Source organism: Ascaphus truei, unplaced genomic scaffold (genome assembly GCF_040206685.1).
Source record: "Ascaphus truei isolate aAscTru1 unplaced genomic scaffold, aAscTru1.hap1 HAP1_SCAFFOLD_832, whole genome shotgun sequence".
Taxonomy (NCBI): domain Eukaryota; kingdom Metazoa; phylum Chordata; class Amphibia; order Anura; family Ascaphidae; genus Ascaphus; species Ascaphus truei.
Window position 1 is genome coordinate 18,909 of NW_027457170.1, and position 24,958 is coordinate 43,866.

The following is a 24,958-nucleotide window of genomic DNA, read 5'->3' on the forward strand; positions in this document are numbered from 1 at the left end:
GGAATAGTTATCACACCGGTAACACCGACTCACTGCCATACTGATAAGGAATAGTTATCACACTGGTAACACCGATTCACTACCATACTGATAAGGAATAGTTATCACTCCGGTAACACTGACTCACTACCATACCGATAAGGAATAGTTATCACACCGGTAACACCGACTCACTACCATACTGATAAGGAATAGTTATCACACTGGTAACACCGACTCACTACCATACTGATAAGGAATAGTTATCACACTGGTAACACCGACTCAATACCATACTGATAAGGAATAGTTATCACACCGGTAACACCGACTCACTACCATACTGATAAGGAATAGTTATCACACTGGTAACACCGACTCACTACCATACTGATAAGGAATAGTTATCACACCGGTAACACCGACTCACTACCATACTGATAAGGAATAGTTATCACACTGGTAACACCGACTCACTACCATACTGATAAGGAATAGTTATCACACCGGTAACACCGACTCACTGCCATACTGATAAGGAATAGTTATCACACTGGTAACACCGATTCACTACCATACTGATAAGGAATAGTTATCACTCCGGTAACACTGACTCACTACCATACCGATAAGGAATAGTTATCACACCGGTAACACCGACTCACTACCATACTGATAAGGAATAGTTATCACACCGGTAACACCGACTCACTACCATACCGATAAGCAATAGTTATCACACCGGTAACACCGACTCACTACCATACCGATAAGGAATAGTTATCACACCGGTAACACCGACTCACTACCATACCGATAAGGAATAGTTATCACACCGGTAACACCGACTCACTACCATACCGATAAGGAATAGTTATCACACCGGTAACACCGACTCACTACCATACCGATAAGGAATAGTTATCACACTGGTAACACCGATTCACTACCATACTGATAAGGAATAGTTAGCACACCGACTCACTACCATACTGATAAGGAATAGTTATCACACCGGTAACACCGACTCACTACCATATAGTTATCACACCGGTAACACTCACTACCATACCGATAAGGAATAGTTATCACACCGGTAACACCGACTCACTACCATACCGATAAAGAATAGTTATCACACCGGTAACACCGACTCACTACCATACTGATGAGGAATAGTTATCACACTGGTAACACCCATTCACTACCATACTGATAAGGAATAGTTATCACACCGGTAACACTCACTACCATACTGATAAGGAATAGTTATCACACTGGTAACACCTACTCACTACCATACTGATAAGGAATAGTTATCACACTGGTAACACCGACTCACTACCATACTGATAAGGAATAGTTATCACACCGGTAACACCGATTCACTACCATACTGATAAGGAATAGTTATCACACTGGTAACACCGACTCACTACCATACTGATAAGGAATAGTTATCACACTGGTAACACCGACTCACTACCATACTGATAAGGAATAGTTATCACACTGGTAACACCGACTCACTACCATACCGATAAGGAATAGTTATCACACTGGTAACACCGACTCACTACCATACTGATAAGGAATAGTTATCACACTGGTAACACCGACTCACTACCATACTGATAAGGAATAGTTATTACACTGGTAACACCGATTCACTACCATACTGATAAGGAATAGTTGTCACACCGGTAACACCGATTCACTACCATACCGATAAGGAATAGTTATCACACTGGTAACACAGACTCACTACCATACTGATAAGGAATAGTTATCACACTGGTAACACCGACTCACTACCATACTGATAAGGAATAGTTATCACACCGGTAACACCGACTCACTACCATACTGATAAGGAATAGTTATCACACCGGTAACACTCACTACCATACCGATAAGGAATAGTTATCACACTGGTAACACCGACTCACTACCATACTGATAAGGAATAGTTATCACACTGGTAACACCGACTCGCTACCATACTGATAAGGAATAGTTATCACACCGGTAACACCGACTCCATACCGATGAGGAATAGTTATCACACCGGTAACACCGACTCACTACCATACCGATAAGGAATAGTTATCACACCGGTAACACCGACTCACTACCATACCGATAAGGAATAGTTATCACACCGGTAACACCGATTCACTACCATACTGATAAGGAATAGTTATCACACTGGTAACACCGACTCACTACCATACTGATAAGGAATAGTTATCACACCGGTAACACTAACTACCATACCGATAAGGAATAGTTATCACACCGGTAACACTGACTCACTACCATACTGATAAGGAATAGTTATCACACTGGTAACACCGACTCACTACCATACTGATAAGGAATAGTTATCACACCGGTAACACCGACTCACTACCATACCGATAAGGAATAGTTATCACACCGGTAACACCGACTCGCTACCATACTGATAAGGACCAGTTATCACACCGGTAACACCGACTCACTACCATACTGATGAGGAATAGTTATCACACTGGTAACACCCATTCACTACCATACTGATAAGGAATAGTTATCACACCGGTAACACTCACTACCATACTGATAAGGAATAGTTATCACACCGGTAACACTCACTACCATACTGATAAGGAATAGTTATCACACTGGTAACACCTACTCACTACCATACCGATAAGGAATAGTTATTACACTGGTAACACCGACTCACTACCATACTGATAAGGAATAGTTATCACACCGGTAACACCGACTCACTACCATATTGATAAGGAATAGTTATCACACTGGTAACACCGACTCACTACCATACTGATAAGGAATAGTTATCACACTGGTAACACCGATTCACTACCATACTGATAAGGAATAGTTATCACACTGGTAACACCGACTCACTACCATACTGATAAGGAATAGTTATCACACTGGTAACACCGACTCACTACCATACCGATAAGGAATAGTTATCACACTGGTAACACCGACTCACTACCATACTGATAAGGAATAGTTATCACACTGGTAACACCGACTCACTACCATACTGATAAGGAATAGTTATCACACTGGTAACACCGACTCACTACCATACTGATAAGGAATAGTTATCACACTGGTAACACCGACTCACTACCATACTGATAAGGAATAGTTATCACACTGGTAACACCGACTCACTACCATACCGATAAGGAATAGTTATCACACTGGTAACACCGACTCACTACCATACTGATAAGGAATAGTTAGCACTCCGGTAACACCGACTCACTACCATACTGATAAGGAATAGTTATCACACCGGTAACACCGACTCACTACCATACTGATAAGGAATAGTTATCACAACAGTAACACCGACTCACTACCATACTGATAAGGAATAGTTATCACACCAGTAACACTCACTACCATACCGATAAGGAATAGTTATCACACCGGTAACACTGACTCACTACCATACCGATAAAGAATAGTTATCACACCGGTAACACCGACTCACTACCATACTGATAAGGAATAGTTATCACACTGGTAACACCGATTGACTACCATACTGATAAGGAATAGTTATCACACTGGTAACACCGACTCACTACCATACTGATAAGGAATAGTTATCACACCGGTAACACCGACTCACTACCATACTGATAAGGAATAGTTATCACACCGGTAACACCGACTCACTACCATACTGATAAGGAATAGTTATCACACCGGTAACACCGACTCACTACCATACTGATAAGGAATAGTTATCACACCGGTAACACCGACTCACTACCATACTGATAAGGAATAGTTATCACACCGGTAACACCAATTCTTCACACTGATTGCTTGGTAATGTCTCCGTACAGACATCAATGTGTCCACACAGAGAGGGTGTGTTAGTGGGAGCAGATATTGTGCTGTGTGAGTCTCCGTGCTAACAGCCATACCATTAGTACAGAATTATATATATTGTGTCCAGTAACAGGACAGGTTTTAGCAGCTCTCAGCTTAGCATGCTAGGATGTTGAAACGTGCCTACGGTCCACAAAACCCAAAACCCCCTCGCGGATGACCAGTCGTGGCTGGGATAGGTAACCTCAGCGAGCAGTGTGGTGTGAGCGCTGATACAGTATAGAGACCAGTCGTGGCTGGGATAGGTAACCTCAGCGAGCAGTGTGGTGTGTGCACTGATACAGTATTGAGACCAGTCGTGGCTGGGATAGGTAACCTCGGCGAGCAGTGTGGTGTGTGCGCTGATACAGTATTGAGACCAGTCGTGGCTGGGATAGGTAACCTCGGCGAGCAGTGTGGTGTGTGCGCTGATACAGTATTGAGACCAGTCGTGGCTGGGATAGGTAACCTCGGCGAGCAGTGTGGTGTGTGCGCTGATACAGTATTGAGACCAGTCGTGGCTGGGATAGGTAACCTCGGCGAGCAGTGTGGTGTGTGCGCTGATACAGTATTGAGACCAGTCGTGGCTGGGATAGGTAACCTCGGCGAGCAGTGTGGTGTGTGCGCTGATACAGTATTGAGACCAGTCGTGGCTGGGATAGGTAACCTCGGCGAGCAGTGTGGTGTGTGCGCTGATACAGTATTGAGACCAGTCGTGGCTGGGATAGGTAACCTCGGCGAGCAGTGTGGTGTGTGCGCTGATACAGTATTGAGACCAGTCGTGGCTGGGATAGGTAACCTCAGCGAGCAGGCTGGTGTGTGCGCTGATACAGTATTGAGACCAGTCGTGGCTGGGATAGGTAACCTCAGCGAGCAGTGTGGGGTGTGCGCTGATACTGTATTGAGACCAGTCGTGGCTGGGATAGGTAACCTCGGCGAGCAGTGTGGTGTGTGCGCTGATACAGTATTGAGACCAGTCGTGGCTGGGATAGGTAACCTCAGCGAGCAGGCTGGTGTGTGCGCTGATACAGTATTGAGACCAGTCGTGGCTGGGATAGGTAACCTCAGCGAGCAGTGTGGTGTGTGCGCTGATACAGTATTGAGACCAGTCGTGGCTGGGATAGGTAACCTCGGCGAGCAGTGTGGGGTGTGCGCTGATACTGTATTGAGACCAGTCGTGGCTGGGATAGGTAACCTCAGCGAGCAGTGTGGTGTGTGCGCTGATACAGTATTGAGACCAGTCGTGGCTGGGATAGGTAACAGCACACACCAGCCTGCTCGCTGAGGTTACCTATCCCAGCCACGACTGGTCTCAATACTGTATCGGCGCACACACCACACTGCTCGCTGAGGTTACCTATCCCAGCCACGACTGGTCTCAATACTGTATCAGCGCACACACCACACTGCTCGCTGAGGTTACCTATCCCAGCCACGACTGGTCTCAATACTGTATCAGCGCACACCCCACACTGCTCGCTGAGGTTACCTATCCCAGCCACGACTGGTCTCTATACTGTATCAGCGCACACACCACACTGCTCGCCGAGGTTACCTATCCCAGCCACGACTGGTCTCAATACTGTATCAGCGCACACCCCACACTGCTCGCCGAGGTTACCTATCCCAGCCATGACTGGTCTCAATACTGTATCAGCGCACACACCACACTGCTCGCTGAGGTTACCTATCCCAGCCACGACTGGTCTCAATACTGTATCAGCGCACACACCAGCCTGCTCGCTGAGGTTACCTATCCCAGCCACGACTGGTCTCAATACTGTATCAGCGCACACACCACACTGCTCGCCGAGGTTACCTATCCCAGCCACGACTGGTCTCAATACTGTATCAGCGCACACACCACACTGCTCGCCGAGGTTACCTATCCCAGCCACGACTGGTCTCAATACTGTATCAGCGCACACACCACACTGCTCGCCGAGGTTACCTATCCCAGCCACGACTGGTCTCAATACTGTATCAGCGCACACACCACACTGCTCGCCGAGGTTACCTATCCCAGCCACGACTGGTCTCAATACTGTATCAGCGCACACACCACACTGCTCGCCGAGGTTACCTATCCCAGCCACGACTGGTCTCAATACTGTATCAGCGCACACACCACACTGCTCGCCAAGGTTACCTATCCCAGCCACGACTGGTCTCAATACTGTATCAGCGCACACACCACACTGCTCGCTGAGGTTACCTATCCCAGCCACGACTGGTCTCAATACTGTATCAGCGCACACACCAGCCTGCTCGCTGAGGTTACCTATCCCAGCCACGACTGGTCTCAATACTGTATCAGCGCACACACCACACTGCTCGCCAAGGTTACCTATCCCAGCCACGACTGGTCTCAATACTGTATCAGCGCACACCCCACACTGCTCGCTGAGGTTACCTATCCCAGCCACGACTGGTCTCAATACTGTATCAGCGCACACACCACACTGCTCGCCGAGGTTACCTATCCCAGCCACGACTGGTCTCAATACTGTATCAGCGCACACACCACACTGCTCGCCGAGGTTACCTATCCCAGCCACGACTGGTCTCAATACTGTATCAGCGCACACACCACACTGCTCGCTGAGGTTACCTATCCCAGCCACGACTGGTCTCAATACTGTATCAGCGCACACACCACACTGCTCGCTGAGGTTACCTATCCCAGCCACGACTGGTCTCAATACTGTATCAGCGCACACACCACACTGCTCGCCGAGGTTACCTATCCCAGCCACGACTGGTCTCAATACTGTATCAGCGCACACACCACACTGCTCGCCGAGGTTACCTATCCCAGCCACGACTGGTCTCAATACTGTATCAGCGCACACACCACACTGCTCGCCGAGGTTACCTATCCCAGCCACGACTGGTCTCAATACTGTATCAGCGCACACACCACACTGCTCGCCGAGGTTACCTATCCCAGCCACGACTGGTCTCAATACTGTATCAGCGCACACACCACACTGCTCGCTGAGGTTACCTATCCCAGCCACGACTGGTCTCAATACTGTATCAGCGCACACACCACACTGCTCGCCGAGGTTACCTATCCCAGCCACGACTGGTCTCAATACTGTATCAGCGCACACACCACACTGCTCGCCAAGGTTACCTATCCCAGCCACGACTGGTCTCAATACTGTATCAGCGCACACACCACACTGCTCGCTGAGGTTACCTATCCCAGCCACGACTGGTCTCAATACTGTATCAGCGCACACACCAGCCTGCTCGCTGAGGTTACCTATCCCAGCCACGACTGGTCTCAATACTGTATCAGCGCACACACCACACTGCTCGCCAAGGTTACCTATCCCAGCCACGACTGGTCTCAATACTGTATCAGCGCACACCCCACACTGCTCGCTGAGGTTACCTATCCCAGCCACGACTGGTCTCAATACTGTATCAGCGCACACACCACACTGCTCGCCGAGGTTACCTATCCCAGCCACGACTGGTCTCAATACTGTATCAGCGCACACACCACACTGCTCGCCGAGGTTACCTATCCCAGCCACGACTGGTCTCAATACTGTATCAGCGCACACACCACACTGCTCGCTGAGGTTACCTATCCCAGCCACGACTGGTCTCAATACTGTATCAGCGCACACACCACACTGCTCGCTGAGGTTACCTATCCCAGCCACGACTGGTCTCAATACTGTATCAGCGCACACACCACACTGCTCGCCGAGGTTACCTATCCCAGCCACGACTGGTCTCAATACTGTATCAGCGCACACACCACACTGCTCGCCGAGGTTACCTATCCCAGCCACGACTGGTCTCAATACTGTATCAGCGCACACACCACACTGCTCGCCGAGGTTACCTATCCCAGCCACGACTGGTCTCAATACTGTATCAGCGCACACACCACACTGCTCGCCGAGGTTACCTATCCCAGCCACGACTGGTCTCAATACTGTATCAGCGCACACACCACACTGCTCGCTGAGGTTACCTATCCCAGCCACGACTGGTCTCAATACTGTATCAGCGCACACACCACACTGCTCGCCGAGGTTACCTATCCCAGCCACGACTGGTCTCAATACTGTATCAGCGCACACACCACACTGCTCGCTGAGGTTACCTATCCCAGCCATACATACACTACTGCTCTAATACAAACATGTTTCATTCCGCAAACTCCCAGGGTCCTATGTGAGCAAGGCTGCGGTTATACCAGAATACGCCGGTGGTGTCTCCCCGAGCGACACACACACATTGTGAAAAAGCATGCGCTGTCCCCGCTTGGCAGCGGCGAGCGGGAGAGCGCGCAGTTTGGCCACTTATCACATTTCTATTAACCTTGTTTTTTGCGGCGCGCAGTGTCGCTACGGGAGGCACCACCAGCGTTTTCTGGTAAAACCGCACCCTTTAACTCCTCCTATAATCTCCGGATCTCGTCCCCGGAGCGCGCCCGGCTCTTCTCTCCGGTTCTGTTTGTTTACACAATGGGGGCTGCTCCATTTTAAACTCCCGGACGCGCGGTTTCTGAAAGTCCTTTATCTGCTGAACGGAGCTTCAGATTTAAAAAAGAAAAACCGTGTTGGAAACGGCGAGACGCGGTCTCTTAAACTAAATCAAAATGGCGGGCAGTGTGGACTGCTGCTTCAAGTAGATTTGTAATCTCCCAGACATAGCAGTTGCCGCCTCGAGTTTGGTCCGACGTGGCACTACTCCGTGGCCTCGCCTTCCGCGGCACGTCTTGTATTTATGTGTGGTGTTGGCGTTCTGTATAGTTGTTATTGTGTAGCCGGTGAGGTGTGACCCGGGCTGCCCTCTCTCCCCCCCCCCCCTCAGAGGAGCGGCGCCGGCGTGGGTTGGAGCAGTGGCTGGGACCCCTCTCGCTGGGGGACCCGCAGAGCGCAGAGTTACAGCTGACCGTGGGCGCCACCATTGTGCAGGAGATGAGGGACGCGATAGAGGAGGAGACCGGCTTCCAGTGCTCTGCGGGGATCTCTTACAACAAGGTACACAATCGCGCACACACACACACCCACACACGCGCGCGCACACACACACACACACACATGTACACACAGAGGAGGAGACCGGCTTCCAGTGCTCTGCGGGGATCTCTTACAACAAGGTACACAATCGCGCGCACACACACACCCACACACGTGCGCGCACACACACACACACACACACACGTACACAGCAGTGCCACAAACATCTCCCAATACCCCCGGCATTCTCCCTGGGGTCCCCACACACACACAATCTCACACACATGTACACACAGCGTGTTGTCCCGCACACATTTTGTTACTGGGGTGGGAGGTCAGGGAGCAGAGGTCAGAGCTGCGATCTCCCGCTCATACTGACCGGCATTTAGACGGCTTTGTGTGGTCCTTGGATGTACCCGTGTTCCTCCTCATGCCATGCTCATGTTCTCTGCATGTACTTCTTGGTATTAGCGTGTACTCGTGTTCCTCCTCATGCTATGCTCATGTTCTCTGCATGTACTTCTTGGTATTAGCGTGTACTCGTGTTCCTCCTCATGCCATGCTCATGTTCTCTGCATGTACTTCTTGGTATTAGCGTGTACTCGTGTTCCTCCTCATGCTATGCTATGCTCATGTTCTCTGCATGTACTTCTTGGTATTAGTGTGTACTCGTGTTCCTCCTCATGCCATGCTCATGTTCTCTACATGTACTTCTTGGTATTAGCGTGTACCCGTGTTCCTCTTCATGCTATGCTATGCTCATGTTCTCTGCATGTACTTCTTGGTATTAGTGTGTACTCGTGTTCCTCCTCATGCCATGCTCATGTTCTCTGCATGTACTTCTTGGTATTAGCGTGTACCCGTGTTCCTCCTCATGCCATGCTCATATTCTCTGCATGTACTTCTTGGTATTAGCGTGTACCCGTGTTCCTCCTCATGCTATGCTCATGTTCTCTGCATGTACTTCTTGGTATTAGCGTGTACTCGTGTTCCTCCTCATGCCATGCTCATGTTCTCTGCATGTACTTCTTGGTATTAGCGTGTATCCGTGTTCCTCCTCATGCCATGCTCATGTTCTCTGCATGTACTCCCTCTCCCTTCCCCAGGTGCTGGCCAAGTTGGCTTGTGGCTTAAACAAGCCCAACCGTCAAACTATCGTGGCCAGGGGATCCGTGGCCGACATGTTCAACCAGCTGCCCATCGGCAAAATGTGAGGGTCCTGTGCCTGAGAGAGGGGGCTCAGTATGTGTGAGGCCGGCAGTGTCCGGCGCCCCCGTCCCTTACCCCGCAACCCCCCCCCAGTCCCTTACCCCGTGCGTGCCCCCCCCCCCCCGTCCCTTACCCCACGCCCCCCCCCCTGTCCCTTACCCCACGCCCCCCCCCCCCCGTCCCTTGCCCCCCCCCCCCCCGTCCCTTACCCCGCGCACGCCCCCACTCCCGCCCCGTCCCTTACCCCGCGCCCCCCCCGTCCCTTACCCCGCGCGCCCCCCCCCCGTCCCTTACCCTGCGCGCCCTCCCCGTCCCTTACCCCGCGCGCCCTCCCCGTCCCTTACCCCGCGCGCCCCCCCCCTTCCCTTACCCCGCGCCCCCCCCTGTCCCTTACCCCGCACGCGCCCCCCGTCCCTTACCCCACGCCCCCCCCGTCCCTTACCCCCCGCGTGTACTAATGGCAGTGACAGGGTTAAGGGGTCAGTCCCTCCTAGGGGCAAAGTGTACTAATGGCAGTGACAGGGTTAAGGGGTCAGTCCCTCCTAGGGGCAAAGTGTACTAATGGCAGTGACAGGGTTAAGGGGTCAGCCCCTCCTAGAGGCAAAGTGTACTAATGGCAGTGACAGGGTTAAGGGGCCAGTCCCTCCTAGGGGCAAAGTGTACTAATGGCAGTGACAGGGTTAAGGGGTCAGTCCCTCCTAGGGGCAAAGTGTACTAATGGCAGTGACAGGGTTAAGGGGTCAGTCCCTCCTAGGGGCAGAGTGTACTAATGGCAGTGACAGGGTTAAGGGGTCAGTCCCTCCTAGGGGCAAAGTGTACTAATGCCAGTGACAGGGTTAAGGGGTCAGTCTCTCCTAGGGGCAAAGTGTACTAATGGCAGTGACAGGGTTAAGGGATCAGTCCCTCCTAGGGGCAAAGTGTACTAATGGCAGTGACAGGGTTAAGGGGCCAGTCCCTCCTAGGGGCAAAGTGTACTAATGGCAGTGACAGGGTTAAGGGGTTAGTCCCTCCTAGGGGCAAAGTGTACTAATGGCAGTGACAGGTTTAAGGGGTCAGTCTCTCCTAGAGGCAAAGTGTACTAATGGCAGTGACAGGGTTAAGGGGTCAGTCCCTCCTATGGGCAAAGTGTACTAATGGCAGTGACAGGGTTAAGAGGTCAGTCCCTCCTAGGGGCAAAGTGTACTAATGGCAGTGACATGGTTAAGGGGTCAGTCCCTCCTAGGGGCAAAGTGTACTAATGGCAGTGACAGGGTTAAGGGGTCAGTCCCTCCTAGGGACAAAGTGTACTAATGGCAGTGACATGGTTAAGGGGTCAGTCCCTCCTAGGGGCAAAGTGTACTAATGGCAGTGACAGGGTTAAGAGGTCAGTCCCTCCTAGGGGCAAAGTGTACTAATGGCAGTGACAGGGTTAAGGGGTCAGTCCCTCCTAGGGGCAAAGTGTACTAATGGCAGTGACAGGGTTAAGGGGTCAGTCCCTCCTAGGGGCAAAGTGTACTAATGGCAGTGACAGGGTTAAGGGGTCAGTCCCTCCTAGGGGCAAAGTGTACTAATGGCAGTGACATGGTTAAGGGGTCTGTCCCTCCTAGGGGCAAAGTGTACTAATGGCAGTGACATGGTTAAGGGGTCAGTCCCTCCTAGGGACAAAGTGTACTAATGGCAGTGACATGGTTAAGGGGTCAGTCCCTCCTAGGGGCAAAGTGTACTAATGGCAGTGACATGGTTAAGGGGTCTGTCCCTCCTAGGGGCAAAGTGTACTAATGGCAGTGACAGGGTTAAGGGGTCAGTCCCTCCTAGGGGCAGAGTGTAGTAATGGCAGTGACATGGTTAAGGGGTCAGTCCCTCCTAGGGGCAAAGTGTACTAATGGCAGTGACAGGGTTAAGAGGTCAGTCCCTCCTAGGGGCAATGTGTACTAATGGCAGTGACAGGGTTAAGGGGTCAGTCTCTCCTAGGGGCAAAGTGTACTAATGGCAGTGACAGGGTTAAGGGATCAGTCCCTCCTAGGGGCAAAGTGTACTAATGGCAGTGACATGGTTAAGGGGTCAGTCCCTCCTAGGGGCAAAGTGTACTAATGGCAGTGACAGGGTTAAGGTGTCAGTCCCTCCTAGGGGCAAAGTGTACTAATGGCAGTGACATGGTTAAGGGGTCAGTCCCTCCTAGGGGCAAAGTGTACTAATGGCAGTGACAGGGTTAAGGGATCAGTCCCTCCTAGGGGCAAAGTGTACTAATGGCAGTGACAGGGTTAAGGGGTCTGTCCCTCCTAGGGGCAAAGTGTACTAATGGCAGTGACAGGATTAAGGGGTCAGTCCCTCCTATGGGCAAAGTGTACTAATGGCAGTGACAGGGTTAAGGGGTCAGTCCCTCCTAGGGGCAAAGTGTACTAATGGCAGTGACAGGGTTAAGGTGTCAGTCCCTCCTAGGGGCAAAGTGTACTAATGGCAGTGACAGGGTTAAGGGGCACCGTGTACTCTCTTTAATAGCCAGATCTTTGCTTTGCGCATGGTTATATCTGTATAAGGAAGCCATTTAGCAGCAGTCCTGTATCGCACCGGGGGCTGCACCTTTAACCCGCTCTCTCCGCGGATCAGCCGTCACCTCGGAGGGAAACTGGGCAGCTCCATCAGCGCGATTCTGGGCGTGGAGTACATGGGTCAGCTGACCCAGTTCAGCGAATCAAATCTCCAGAGCCACTTCGGGGACAAAACAGGGTAGGTAAAGCAGGCAGCGAGTGTAAGCTCTGCGGGCAGGGGTTCCCTTAGCTGCTGTGTGCTCGTCACCCAACCCCCTCCTCTCTATGGGGGGAGGTACCGCGCGCATGCGGGGGAGGTGTCGCGGGATTGCAGTGAGATACCCTGAATCGGAGGATCAGAGGAGGGGAGCCCACGGGAGGGGAGCCCACGGGAGGGGAGGAGGAGGGGAGCCCACAGGAGGGGAGCCCACGGGAGGGGAGCCCACGGGAGGGGAGCCCACGGGAGGATCAGAGGAGGGGAGCCCACGGGAGGGGAGGAGGAGGGGAGCCCACGGGAGGATCAGAGGAGGGGAGCCCACGGGAGGGGCGGAGGATCAGAGGAGGGGAGCCCACGGGAGGGGAGGAGGATCAGAGGAGGGGAGCCCACGGGAGGATCAGAGGAGGGGAGCCCACGGGAGGGGCGGAGGATCGGAGGAGGGGGGCCCACGGGAGGATCAGAGGAGGGGAGCCCACGGGAGGAGCGGAGGATCAGAGGACGGGAGCCCACGGGAGGATCAGAGGAGGGGAGCCCACGGGAGGGGCGGAGGATCAGAGGAGGGGAGCCCACGGGAGGGGAGGAGGATCAGAGGAGGGGAGCCCACGGGAGGATCAGAGGAGGGGAGCCCACGGGAGGGGCGGAGGATCAGAGGACGGGAGCCCACGGGAGGATCAGAGGAGGGGAGCCCACGGGAGGGGCGGAGGATCAGAGGAGGGGAGCCCACGGGAGGGGAGGAGGATCAGAGGAGGGGAGCCCACGGGAGGATCAGAGGAGGGGAGCCCACGGGAGGGGCGGAGGATCAGAGGAGGGGAGCCCACGGGAGGATCAGAGGAGGGGAGCCCACGGGAGGGGCGGAGGTCAGAGGAGGGGAGCCCACGGGAGGATCAGAGGAGGGGAGCCCATGGGAGGGGCGGAGGATCAGGAAAGGGGAGCCCACGGGAGGGGAGGAGGAGGGGAGCCCACGGGAGGGGCGGAGGATCAGAGGAGGGGAGCCCACGGGAGGATCAGAGGAGGGGAGCCCACGGGAGGGGAGGAGGAGGGGAGCCCACGGGAGGGGCGGAGGATCAGAGGAGGGGAGCCCACGGGAGGATCAGAGGAGGGGAGCCCACGGGAGGGGCGGAGGATCAGAGGAGGGGAGCCCACGGGAGGGGCGGAGGAGGGGAGCCCACGGGAGGGGCGGAGGTCAGAGGAGGGGAGCCCACGGGAGGATCAGAGGAGGGGAGCCCACGGGAGGATCAGAGGAGGGGAGCCCACGGGAGGGGCGGAGGATCAGGAAAGGGGAGCCCACGGGAGGGGCGGAGGAGGGGAGCCCTCGGGAGGGGCGGAGGAGGGGAGCCCACGGGAGGGGCGGAGGATCGGAGGAGGGGAGCCCACGGGAGGGGAGGAGGGGGCTGAGTTTTGTATATTGAGATATATATATACGCACACGCACGCACGCACGCACGCACACACATACACACATACACACATGCACACACATACACACACACACACACACACCAGGGGCGGCCAACTCCAGTCCTCAAAGGCCACCAACAGGTCAGGTTTTCAGCCTATCCCTGCTTCAGCAAAAGTGGCTCAGTCATAAAGACTGCACCACCTGTGCTGAAGCAGGGATATCCTTACAACCTGGCCTGTTGGTGCCCTTGAGGACCTCCCCTGACAGTATGAGAGTGCTGCGAGACCCCCTGTGACCCCGATCTCCCCGCGTGAGGACGGAGTGTGACCTCCCCTGACAGTATGAGAGAGAGTGCTGTGAGACCCCCTGTGACCCCGATCTCCCCGCGTGAGGACGGAGTGTGACCTCCCCTGACAGTATGAGAGAGAGTGCTGTGAGACCCCCTGTGACCCCGATCTCCCCGCGTGAGGACGGAGTGTGACCTCCCCTGACAGTATGAGTGTGCTGCGAGACCCCCTGTGACCCCGATCTCCCCGCGTGAGGACGGTGTGTGACCTCCCCTGACAGTATGAGAGAGAGTGCTGTGAGACCCCCTGTGACCCCGATCTCCCCGCGTGAGGACGGAGTGTGACCTCCCCTGACAGTATGAGAGTGCTGTGAGACCCCCTGTGACCCCGATCTCCCCGCGTGAGGACGGAGTGTGACCTCCCCTGACAGTATGAGAGAGAGTGCTGTGAGACCCCCTGTGACCCCGATCTCCCCGCGTGAGGACGGAGTGTGACCTCCCCTGACAGTATGAGAGTGCTGTGAGACCCCCTGTGACCCCGATCTCCCCGCGTGAGGACGGAGTGTGACCTCCCCTGACAGTATGAGAGAGAGTGCTGTGAGACCCCCTGTGACCCCGATCTCCCCGCGTGAGGACAGAGTGTGACCTCCCCTGAAAGTATGAGAGAGAGTGCTGTGAGACCCCCTGTGACCCCGATCTCCCCGCGTGAGGACGGAGTGTGACCTCCCCTGACAGTATGAGAGAGAGTGCTGTGAGACCCCCTGTGACCCCGATCTCCCCGCGTGAGGACGGAGTGTGACCTCCCCTGACAGTATGAGAGAGAGTGCTGTGATACCCCTGTGACCCCGATCTCCCCGCGTGAGGACGGACTGTGACCTCCCCTGACAGTATGAGAGAGAGTGCTGTGAGACCCCCTGTGACCCCGATCTCCCCGCGTGAGGACGGAGTGTGACCTCCCCTGACAGTATGAGAGTGCTGTGAGACCCCCTGCCTGATCTCCCCGCGTGAGGACGGAGTGTGACCTCCCCTGACAGTATGAGAGTGCTGTGAGACCCCCTGTGACCCCGATCTCCCCGCGTGAGGACGGAGTGTGACCTCCCCTGACAGTATGAGAGAGAGTGCTGTGAGACCCCCTGTGACCCCGATCTCCCCGTGTGAGGACGGAGTGTGACCTCCCCTGACAGTATGAGAGAGTGTGCTGTGAGACCCCCTGTGTCCCCGATCTCCCCGCGTGAGGACGGAGTGTGACCTCCCCTGACAGTATGAGAGTGCTGTGAGACCCCCTGTGACCCCGATCTCCCAGCGTGAGGACGGAGTGTGACCTCCCCTGACAGTATGAGAGAGTGCTGTGAGACCCCCTGTGACCCCGATCTCCCCGCGTGAGGACGGACTGTGACCTCCCCTGACAGTATGAGAGTGCTGTGAGACCCCCTGTGACCCCGATCTCCCCGCGTGAGGACGGTGTGTGCCCTCCCCTGACAGTATGAGAGAGAGTGCTGTGAGACCCCCTGTGACCCCGATCTCCCCGCGTGAGGACGGAGTGTGACCTCCCCTGACAGTATGAGAGAGTGCTGTGAGACCCCCTGTGTCCCCGATCTCCCCGCGTGAGGACGGAGTGTGACCTCCCCTGACAGTATGAGAGAGAGTGCTGTGAGACCCCCTGTGACCCCGATCTCCCCGCGTGAGGACGGAGTGTGACCTCCCCTGACAGTATGAGAGTGCTGTGAGACCCCCTGTGACCCCGATCTCCCCGCGTGAGGACGGAGTGTGACCTCCCCTGACAGTATGAGAGAGAGTGCTGTGAGACCCCCTGTGACCCCGATCTCCCCGCGTGAGGACAGAGTGTGACCTCCCCTGAAAGTATGAGAGAGAGTGCTGTGAGACCCCCTGTGACCCCGATCTCCCCGCGTGAGGACGGAGTGTGACCTCCCCTGACAGTATGAGAGAGAGTGCTGTGAGACCCCCTGTGACCCCGATCTCCCCGCGTGAGGACGGAGTGTGACCTCCCCTGACAGTATGAGAGAGAGTGCTGTGATACCCCTGTGACCCCGATCTCCCCGCGTGAGGACGGACTGTGACCTCCCCTGACAGTATGAGAGAGAGTGCTGTGAGACCCCCTGTGACCCCGATCTCCCCGCGTGAGGACGGAGTGTGACCTCCCCTGACAGTATGAGAGTGCTGTGAGACCCCCTGCCTGATCTCCCCGCGTGAGGACGGAGTGTGACCTCCCCTGACAGTATGAGAGTGCTGTGAGACCCCCTGTGACCCCGATCTCCCCGCGTGAGGACGGAGTGTGACCTCCCCTGACAGTATGAGAGAGAGTGCTGTGAGACCCCCTGTGACCCCGATCTCCCCGTGTGAGGACGGAGTGTGACCTCCCCTGACAGTATGAGAGAGTGTGCTGTGAGACCCCCTGTGTCCCCGATCTCCCCGCGTGAGGACGGAGTGTGACCTCCCCTGACAGTATGAGAGTGCTGTGAGACCCCCTGTGACCCCGATCTCCCAGCGTGAGGACGGAGTGTGACCTCCCCTGACAGTATGAGAGAGTGCTGTGAGACCCCCTGTGACCCCGATCTCCCCGCGTGAGGACGGACTGTGACCTCCCCTGACAGTATGAGAGTGCTGTGAGACCCCCTGTGACCCCGATCTCCCCGCGTGAGGACGGTGTGTGCCCTCCCCTGACAGTATGAGAGAGAGTGCTGTGAGACCCCCTGTGACCCCGATCTCCCCGCGTGAGGACGGAGTGTGACCTCCCCTGACAGTATGAGAGAGTGCTGTGAGACCCCCTGTGTCCCCGATCTCCCCGCGTGAGGACGGAGTGTGACCTCCCCTGACAGTATGAGAGAGAGTGCTGTGAGACCCCCTGTGACCCCGATCTCCCCGCGTGAGGACGGACTGTGACCTCCCCTGACAGTATGAGAGTGCTGTGAGACCCCCTGTGACCCCGATCTCCCCGCGTGAGGACGGAGCGTGACCTCCCATGACAGTATGAGAGAGAGTGCTGTGAGACCCCCTGTGACCCCGATCTCCCCGGGTGAGGACGGAGTGTGACCTCCCCTGACAGTATGAGAGTGCTGTGAGACCCCCTGTGACCCCGATCTCCCCGCGTGAGGACGGAGCGTGACCTCCCATGACAGTATGAGAGAGAGTGCTGTGAGACCCCCTGTGACCCCGATCTCCCTGCGTGAGGACGGAGTGTGACCTCCGCTGACAGTATGAGAGAGAGTGCTTTGAGACCCCCTGTGACCCCGATCTCCCCGCGTGAGGACGGTGTGTGACCTCCCCTGACAGTATGAGAGAGAGTGCTGTGAGACCCCTGTGACCCCGATCTCCCCGCGTGAGGACGGAGTGTGACCTCCCCTGACAGTATGAGAGTGCTGTGAGACCCCCTGTGACCCCGATCTCCCCGCGTGAGGACGGAGTGTGACCTCCCCTGACAGTATGAGAGAGAGTGCTGTGAGACCCCCTGTGACCCCGATCTCCCCGCGTGAGGACGGAGTGTGACCTCCCCTGACAGTATGAGAGTGCTGTGAGACCCCCTGTGACCCCGATCTCCCCGCGTGAGGACGGAGCGTGACCTCCCATGACAGTATGAGAGAGAGTGCTGTGAGACCCCCTGTGTCCCCGATCTCCCCGCGTGAGGACGGAGCGTGACCTCCCATGACAGTATGAGAGAGAGTGCTGTGAGACCCCCTGTGACCCCGATCTCCCCGCGTGAGGACGGTGTGTGACCTCCCCTGACAGTATGAGAGAGAGTGCTGTGAGACCCCCTGTGTCCCCGATCTCCCCGCGTGAGGACGGAGTGTGACCTCCCCTGACAGTATGAGAGAGAGTGCTGTGAGACCCCCTGTGACCCCGATCTCCCCGCGTGAGGACGGACTGTGACCTCCCCTGACAGTATGAGAGTGCTGTGAGACCCCCTGTGACCCCGATCTCCCCGCGTGAGGACAGAGTGTGACCTCCCCTGACAGTATGAGAGTGCTGTGATACCCCCTGTGACCCCGATCTCCCCGCATGAGGACGGAGTGTGACCTCCCCTGACAGTATGAGAGTGCTGTGAGACCCCCTGTGACCCCGATCTCCCCGCGTGAGGACGGAGCGTGACCTCCCATGACAGTATGAGAGAGAGTGCTGTGAGACCCCCTGTGACCCCGATCTCCCCGCGTGAGGACGGAGTGTGACCTCCCCTGACAGTATGAGAGTGCTGTGAGACCCCCTGTGACCCCGATCTCCCCGCGTGAGGACGGAGTGTGACCTCCCCTGACAGTATTAGAGAGTGCTGTGAGACCCCCTGTGACCCCGATCTCCCCGCGTGAGGACAGAGTGTGACCTCCCCTGACAGTATGAGAGTGCTGTGATACCCCCTGTGACCTCGATCTCCCCGCATGAGGACGGAGTGTGACCTCCCCTGACAGTATGAGAGTGCTGTGAGACCCCCTGTGACCCCGATCTCCCCGCGTGAGGACGGAGTGTGACCTCCCCTGACAGTATGAGAGAGAGTGCTGTGAGACCCCCTGTGACCCCGATCTCCCCGCGTGAGGACGGAGTGTGACCTCCCCTGACAGTATGAGAGTGCTGTGAGACCCCCTGTGACCCCGATCTCCCCGCGTGAGGACGGAGCGTGACCTCCCATGACAGTATGAGAGAGAGTGCTGTGAGACCCCCTGTGACCCCGATCTCCCCGCGTGAGGACGGAGCGTGACCTCCCATGACAGTATGAGAGAGAGTGCTGTGAGACCCCCTGTGACCCCGATCTCCCCGCGTGAGGACGGTGTGTGACCTCCCCTGACAGTATGAGAGAGAGTGCTGTGAGACCCCCTGTGTCCCCGATCTCCCCGCGTGAGGACGGAGTGTGACCTCCCCTGACAGTATGAGAGAGAGTGCTGTGAGACCCCCTGTGACCCCGATCTCCCCGCGTGAGGACGGACTGTGACCTCCCCTGACAGTATGAGAGTGCTGTGAGACCCCCTGTGACCCCGATCTCCCCGCGTGAGGACAGAGTGTGACCTCCCCTGACAGTATGAGAGTGCTGTGATACCCCCTGTGACCCCGATCTCCCCGCATGAGGACGGAGTGTGACCTCCCCTGACAGTATGAGAGTGCTGTGAGACCCCCTGTGACCCCGATCTCCCCGCGTGAGGACGGTGTGTGCCCTCCCCTGACAGTATGAGAGAGAGTGCTGTGAGACCCCCTGTGACCCCGATCTCCCCGCGTGAGGACAGAGTGTGACCTCCCCTGACAGTATGAGAGTGCTGTGATACCCCCTGTGACCCCGATCTCCCCGCGTGAGGACGGTGTGTGACCTCCCCTGACAGTATGAGAGAGAGTGCTGTGAGACCCCCTGTGACCCCGATCTCCCCGCGTGAGGACGGAGTGTGACCTCCCCTGACAGTATGAGAGTGCTGTGAGACCCCCTGTGACCCCGATCTCCCCGCGTGAGGACGGAGTGTGACCTCCCCTGACAGTATGAGAGTGCTGTGAGACCCCCTGTGACCCCGATCTCCCCGCGTGAGGACGGTATGTGACCTCCCCTGACAGTATGAGAGTGCTGTGAGACCCCCTGTGACCCCGATCTCCCCGCGTGAGGACGGAGTGTGACCTCCCCTGACAGTATGAGAGAGAGTGCTGTGAGACCCCCTGTGACCCCGATCTCCCCGCGTGAGGACGGAGTGTGACCTCCCCTGACAGTATGAGAGAGAGTGCTGTGAGACCCCCTGTGACCCCGATCTCCCCGCGTGAGGACGGAGTGTGACCTCCCCTGACAGTATGAGAGAGAGTGCTGTGAGACCCCCTGTGACCCCGATCTCCCCGCGTGAGGACGGAGTGTGACCTCCCCTGACAGTATGAGAGTGCTGTGAGACCCCCTGTGACCCCGATCTCCCCGCGTGAGGACGGAGTGTGACCTCCCCTGACAGTATGAGAGTGCTGTGAGACCCCCTGTGACCCCGATCTCCCCGCGTGAGGACAGAGTGTGCCCTCCCCTGACAGTATGAGAGAGAGTGCTGTGAGACCCCCTGTGTCCCCGATCTCCCCGCGTGAGGACGGAGTGTGACCTCCCCTGACAGTATGAGAGTGCTGTGAGACCCCCTGTGACCCCGATCTCCCCGCGTGAGGACGGAGTGTGACCTCCCCTGACAGTATGAGAGTGCTGCGTGACCCCTGTGACCCCGATCTCCCTGCGTGAGGACGGTGTGTGCCCTCCCCTGACAGTATGAGAGTGCTGTGAGACCCCCTGTGACCCCGATCTCCCCGCGTGAGGACGGAGTGTGACCTCCCCTGACAGTATGAGAGTGCTGTGAGACCCCCTGTGACCCCGATCTCCCCGCGTGAGGACGGAGTGTGCCCTCCCCTGACAGTATGAGAGAGAGTGCTGTGAGACCCCCTGTGTCCCCGATCTCCCCGCGTGAGGACGGAGTGTGACCTCCCCTGACAGTATGAGAGTGCTGTGAGACCCCCTGTGACCCCGATCTCCCCGCGTGAGGACGGAGTGTGACCTCCCCTGACAGTATGAGAGTGCTGCGTGACCCCTGTGACCCCGATCTCCCTGCGTGAGGACGGTGTGTGCCCTCCCCTGACAGTATGAGAGTGCTGTGAGACCCCCTGTGACCCCGATCTCCCCGCGTGAGGACGGAGTGTGCCCTCCCCTGACAGTATGAGAGTGCTGTGAGACCCCCTGTGACCCCGATCTCCCCGCGTGAGGACGGTGTGTGACCTCCCCTGACAGTATGAGAGTGCTGTGAGACCCCCTGTGACCCCGATCTCCCCGCGTGAGGACGGAGTGTGACCTCCCCTGACAGTATGAGAGTGCTGCGTGACCCCTGTGACCCCGATCTCCCCGCGTGAGGACGGAGTGTGCCCTCCCCTGACAGTATGAGAGTGCTGTGAGACCCCCTGTGACCCCGATCTCCCCGCGTGAGGACGGAGTGTGACCTCCCCTGACAGTATGAGAGTGCTGTGAGACCCCCTGTGACCCCGATCTCCCCGCGTGAGGACGGTGTGTGACCTCCCCTGACAGTATGAGAGAGTGCTGTGAGACCCCCTGTGACCCCGATCTCCCCGCGTGAGGACGGAGCGTGACCTCCCCTGACAGTATGAGAGAGAGTGGTGTGAGACCCCCTGTGACCCCGATCTCCCCGCGTGAGGACGGAGTGTGACCTCCCCTGACAGTATGAGAGTGCTGCGTGACCCCTGTGACCCCGATCTCCCCGCGTGAGGACGGAGTGTGCCCTCCCCTGACAGTATGAGAGTGCTGTGAGACCCCCTGTGACCCCGATCTCCCCGCGTGAGGACGGAGTGTGACCTCCCCTGACAGTATGAGAGAGAGTGCTGTGAGACCCCCTGTGACCCCGATCTCCCCGCGTGAGGACGGTGTGTGACCTCCCCTGACAGTATGAGAGTGCTGCGTGACCCCTGTGACCCCGATCTTCTCCCCGCGGCAGGTCCTGGCTGTACTTCCTGTGCCGCGGAATAGAAGATGAGCCCGTGATACCCAGACACTTACCCAAATCCATTGGCTGCAGCAAGAACTTCCCCGGGGCAACTGCCCTGTCCACCCGAGAGCAGGTGCGTGGGGCAAACAAGGCGGCCGGTGTAATGCTGCTGCTTCTGTCCCCCAGTACCCCAACTCCTGCAGTGCCTCCAGTGTCAGGAACCCTGACACATCTGGGGATGAGAGAGAGACGGTTACCTGGGGCTTTAGACCAGGGGTGCGCATACGGGGGGCGCGGGCGGCTGCAGAGACCCCGCGCTCTTCCCCAAGGCATTTAAATGAAATGCCGGGGGACCGCACAAGGCCGCTGCAACTTCCCCTTACCGTGATTCAGTCCGCTTCCCGCCGCGTCATTTAACGCTTCAGCGCAGGTAAGGGGAGCGCGAGCAGGATGGGAGAGCCAGCAGGGGGAGCGGGAGCAGGATGGGAGAGCCAGCAGGGGGAGCGGGAGCAGGATGGGAGAGCCAGCAGGGGGGGCGGGAGCAGGATGGGAGAGCCAGCAGGGGGAGCGGGAGCAGGATGGGAGAGCCAGCAGGGGGAGCGGGAGCAGGATGGGAGAGCCAGCAGGGGGGGCGGGAGCAGGATGGGAGAGCCAGCAGGGGGGGCGGGAGCAGGATGGGAGAGCCAGCAGGGGGGGCGGGAGCAGGATGGGAGAGCCAGCAGAGGGAGCGGGAGCAGGATGGGAGAGCCAGCAGGGGGGGCGGGAGCAGGATGGGAGAGCCAGCAGGGGGGGCGGGAGCAGGATGGGAGAGCCAGCAGGGGGGGCGGGAGCAGGATGGGGGAGCCAGCAGGGGGAGCGGGAGCAGGATGGGAGAGCCAGCAGGGGGGGCGGGAGCAGGATGGGAGAGCCAGCAGGGGGAGCGGGAGCAGGATGGGAGAGCCAGCAGGGGGGGCGGGAGCAGGATGGGAGAGCCAGCAGGGGGAGCGGGAGCAGGATGGGAGAGCCAGCAGGGGGGGCGGGAGCAGGATGGGAGAGCCAGCAGGGGGGGCGGGAGCAGGATGGGAGAGCCAGCAGGGGGAGCGGGAGCAGGATGGGAGAGCCAGCAGAGGGAGCGGGAGCAGGATGGGAGAGCCAGCAGGGGGGGCGGGAGCAGGATGGGAGAGCCAGCAGGGGGGGCGGGAGCAGGATGGGAGAGCCAGCAGGGGGGGCGGGAGCAGGATGGGGGAGCCAGCAGGGGGAGCGGGAGCAGGATGGGAGAGCCAGCAGGGGGGGCGGGAGCAGGATGGGAGAGCCAGCAGGGGGGGCGGGAGCAGGATGGGGGAGCCAGCAGGGGGAGCGGGAGCAGGATGGGAGAGCCAGCAGGGGGGGCGGGAGCAGGATGGGAGAGCCAGCAGGGGGGGCGGGAGCAGGATGGGAGAGCCAGCAGGGGGGGCGGGAGCAGGATGGGAGAGCCAGCAGGGGGAGCGGGAGCAGGATGGGAGAGCCAGCAGGGGGGGGGGGCGGGAGCAGGATGGGAGAGCCAGCAGGGGGGGCGGGAGCAGGATGGGAGAGCCAGCAGGGGGGGCGGGAGCAGGATGGGAGAGCCAGCAGGGGGGGCGGGAGCAGGATGGGGGAGCCAGCAGGGGGAGCGGGAGCAGGATGGGAGAGCCAGCAGGGGGGGCGGGAGCAGGATGGGAGAGCCAGCAGGGGGGGCGGGAGCAGGATGGGAGAGCCAGCAGGGGGGGCGGGAGCAGGATGGGGGAGCCAGCAGGGGGAGCGGGAGCAGGATGGGAGAGCCAGCAGGGGGGGCGGGAGCAGGATGGGAGAGCCAGCAGGGGGGGCGGGAGCAGGATGGGGGAGCCAGCAGGGGGAGCGGGAGCAGGATGGGAGAGCCAGCAGGGGGGGCGGGAGCAGGATGGGAGAGCCAGCAGGGGGGGCGGGAGCAGGATGGGAGAGCCAGCAGGGGGAGCGGGAGCAGGATGGGAGAGCCAGCAGAGGGAGCGGGAGCAGGATGGGAGAGCCAGCAGGGGGAGCGGGAGCAGGATGGGAGAGCCAGCAGGGGGGGCGGGAGCAGGATGGGAGAGCCAGCAGGGGGGGCGGGAGCAGGATGGGAGAGCCAGCAGGGGGAGCGGGAGCAGGATGGGAGAGCCAGCAGGGGGGGCGGGAGCAGGATGGGAGAGCCAGCAGGGGGGGCGGGAGCAGGATGGGGGAGCCAGCAGGGGGAGCGGGAGCAGGATGGGAGAGCCAGCAGGGGGGGCGGGAGCAGGATGGGAGAGCCAGCAGGGGGGGCGGGAGCAGGATGGGAGAGCCAGCAGGGGGGGCGGGAGCAGGATGGGAGAGCCAGCAGGGGGAGCGGGAGCAGGATGGGAGAGCCAGCAGGGGGGGGGGGCGGGAGCAGGATGGGAGAGCCAGCAGGGGGGGCGGGAGCAGGATGGGAGAGCCAGCAGGGGGGGCGGGAGCAGGATGGGAGAGCCAGCAGGGGGAGCGGGAGCAGGATGGGAGAGCCAGCAGGGGGAGCGGGAGCAGGATGGGAGAGCCAGCAGGGGGGGCGGGAGCAGGATGGGAGAGCCAGCAGGGGGGGCGGGAGCAGGATGGGAGAGCCAGCAGGGGGGGCGGGAGCAGGATGGGAGAGCCAGCAGGGGGGGCGGGAGCAGGATGGGAGAGCCAGCAGGGGGGGCGGGAGCAGGATGGGGGAGCCAGCAGGGGGAGCGGGAGCAGGATGGGAGAGCCAGCAGGGGGGGCGGGAGCAGGATGGGAGAGCCAGCAGGGGGGGCGGGAGCAGGATGGGGGAGCCAGCAGGGGGAGCGGGAGCAGGATGGGAGAGCCAGCAGGGGGGGCGGGAGCAGGATGGGAGAGCCAGCAGGGGGGGCGGGAGCAGGATGGGAGAGCCAGCAGGGGGGGCGGGAGCAGGATGGGGAGAGCCAGCAGGGGGAGCGCGAGCAGGATGGGAGAGCCAGCAGGGGGGGCGGGAGCAGGATGGGAGAGCCAGCAGGGGGGGCGGGGAGCAGGATGGGAGAGCCAGCAGGGAGGATGGGAGAGCCAGCAGGGG

The 24,958-nt window shown here is 58.2% G+C and overlaps 1 protein-coding gene across 1 annotated transcript in view; it reads left to right on the forward strand.

The window, feature by feature from the left end:
- POLH (DNA polymerase eta) overlaps window positions 1-24,958 on the forward strand; it is a 102,182-nt gene that overhangs the window by 18,536 nt on the left and 58,688 nt on the right. Inside the window, 4 exon segments of the mRNA XM_075584981.1 lie at window positions 8,734-8,903; window positions 9,989-10,092; window positions 12,678-12,797; window positions 21,940-22,063. Coding sequence (XP_075441096.1) covers window positions 8,734-8,903; window positions 9,989-10,092; window positions 12,678-12,797; window positions 21,940-22,063 — 518 coding nt within the window.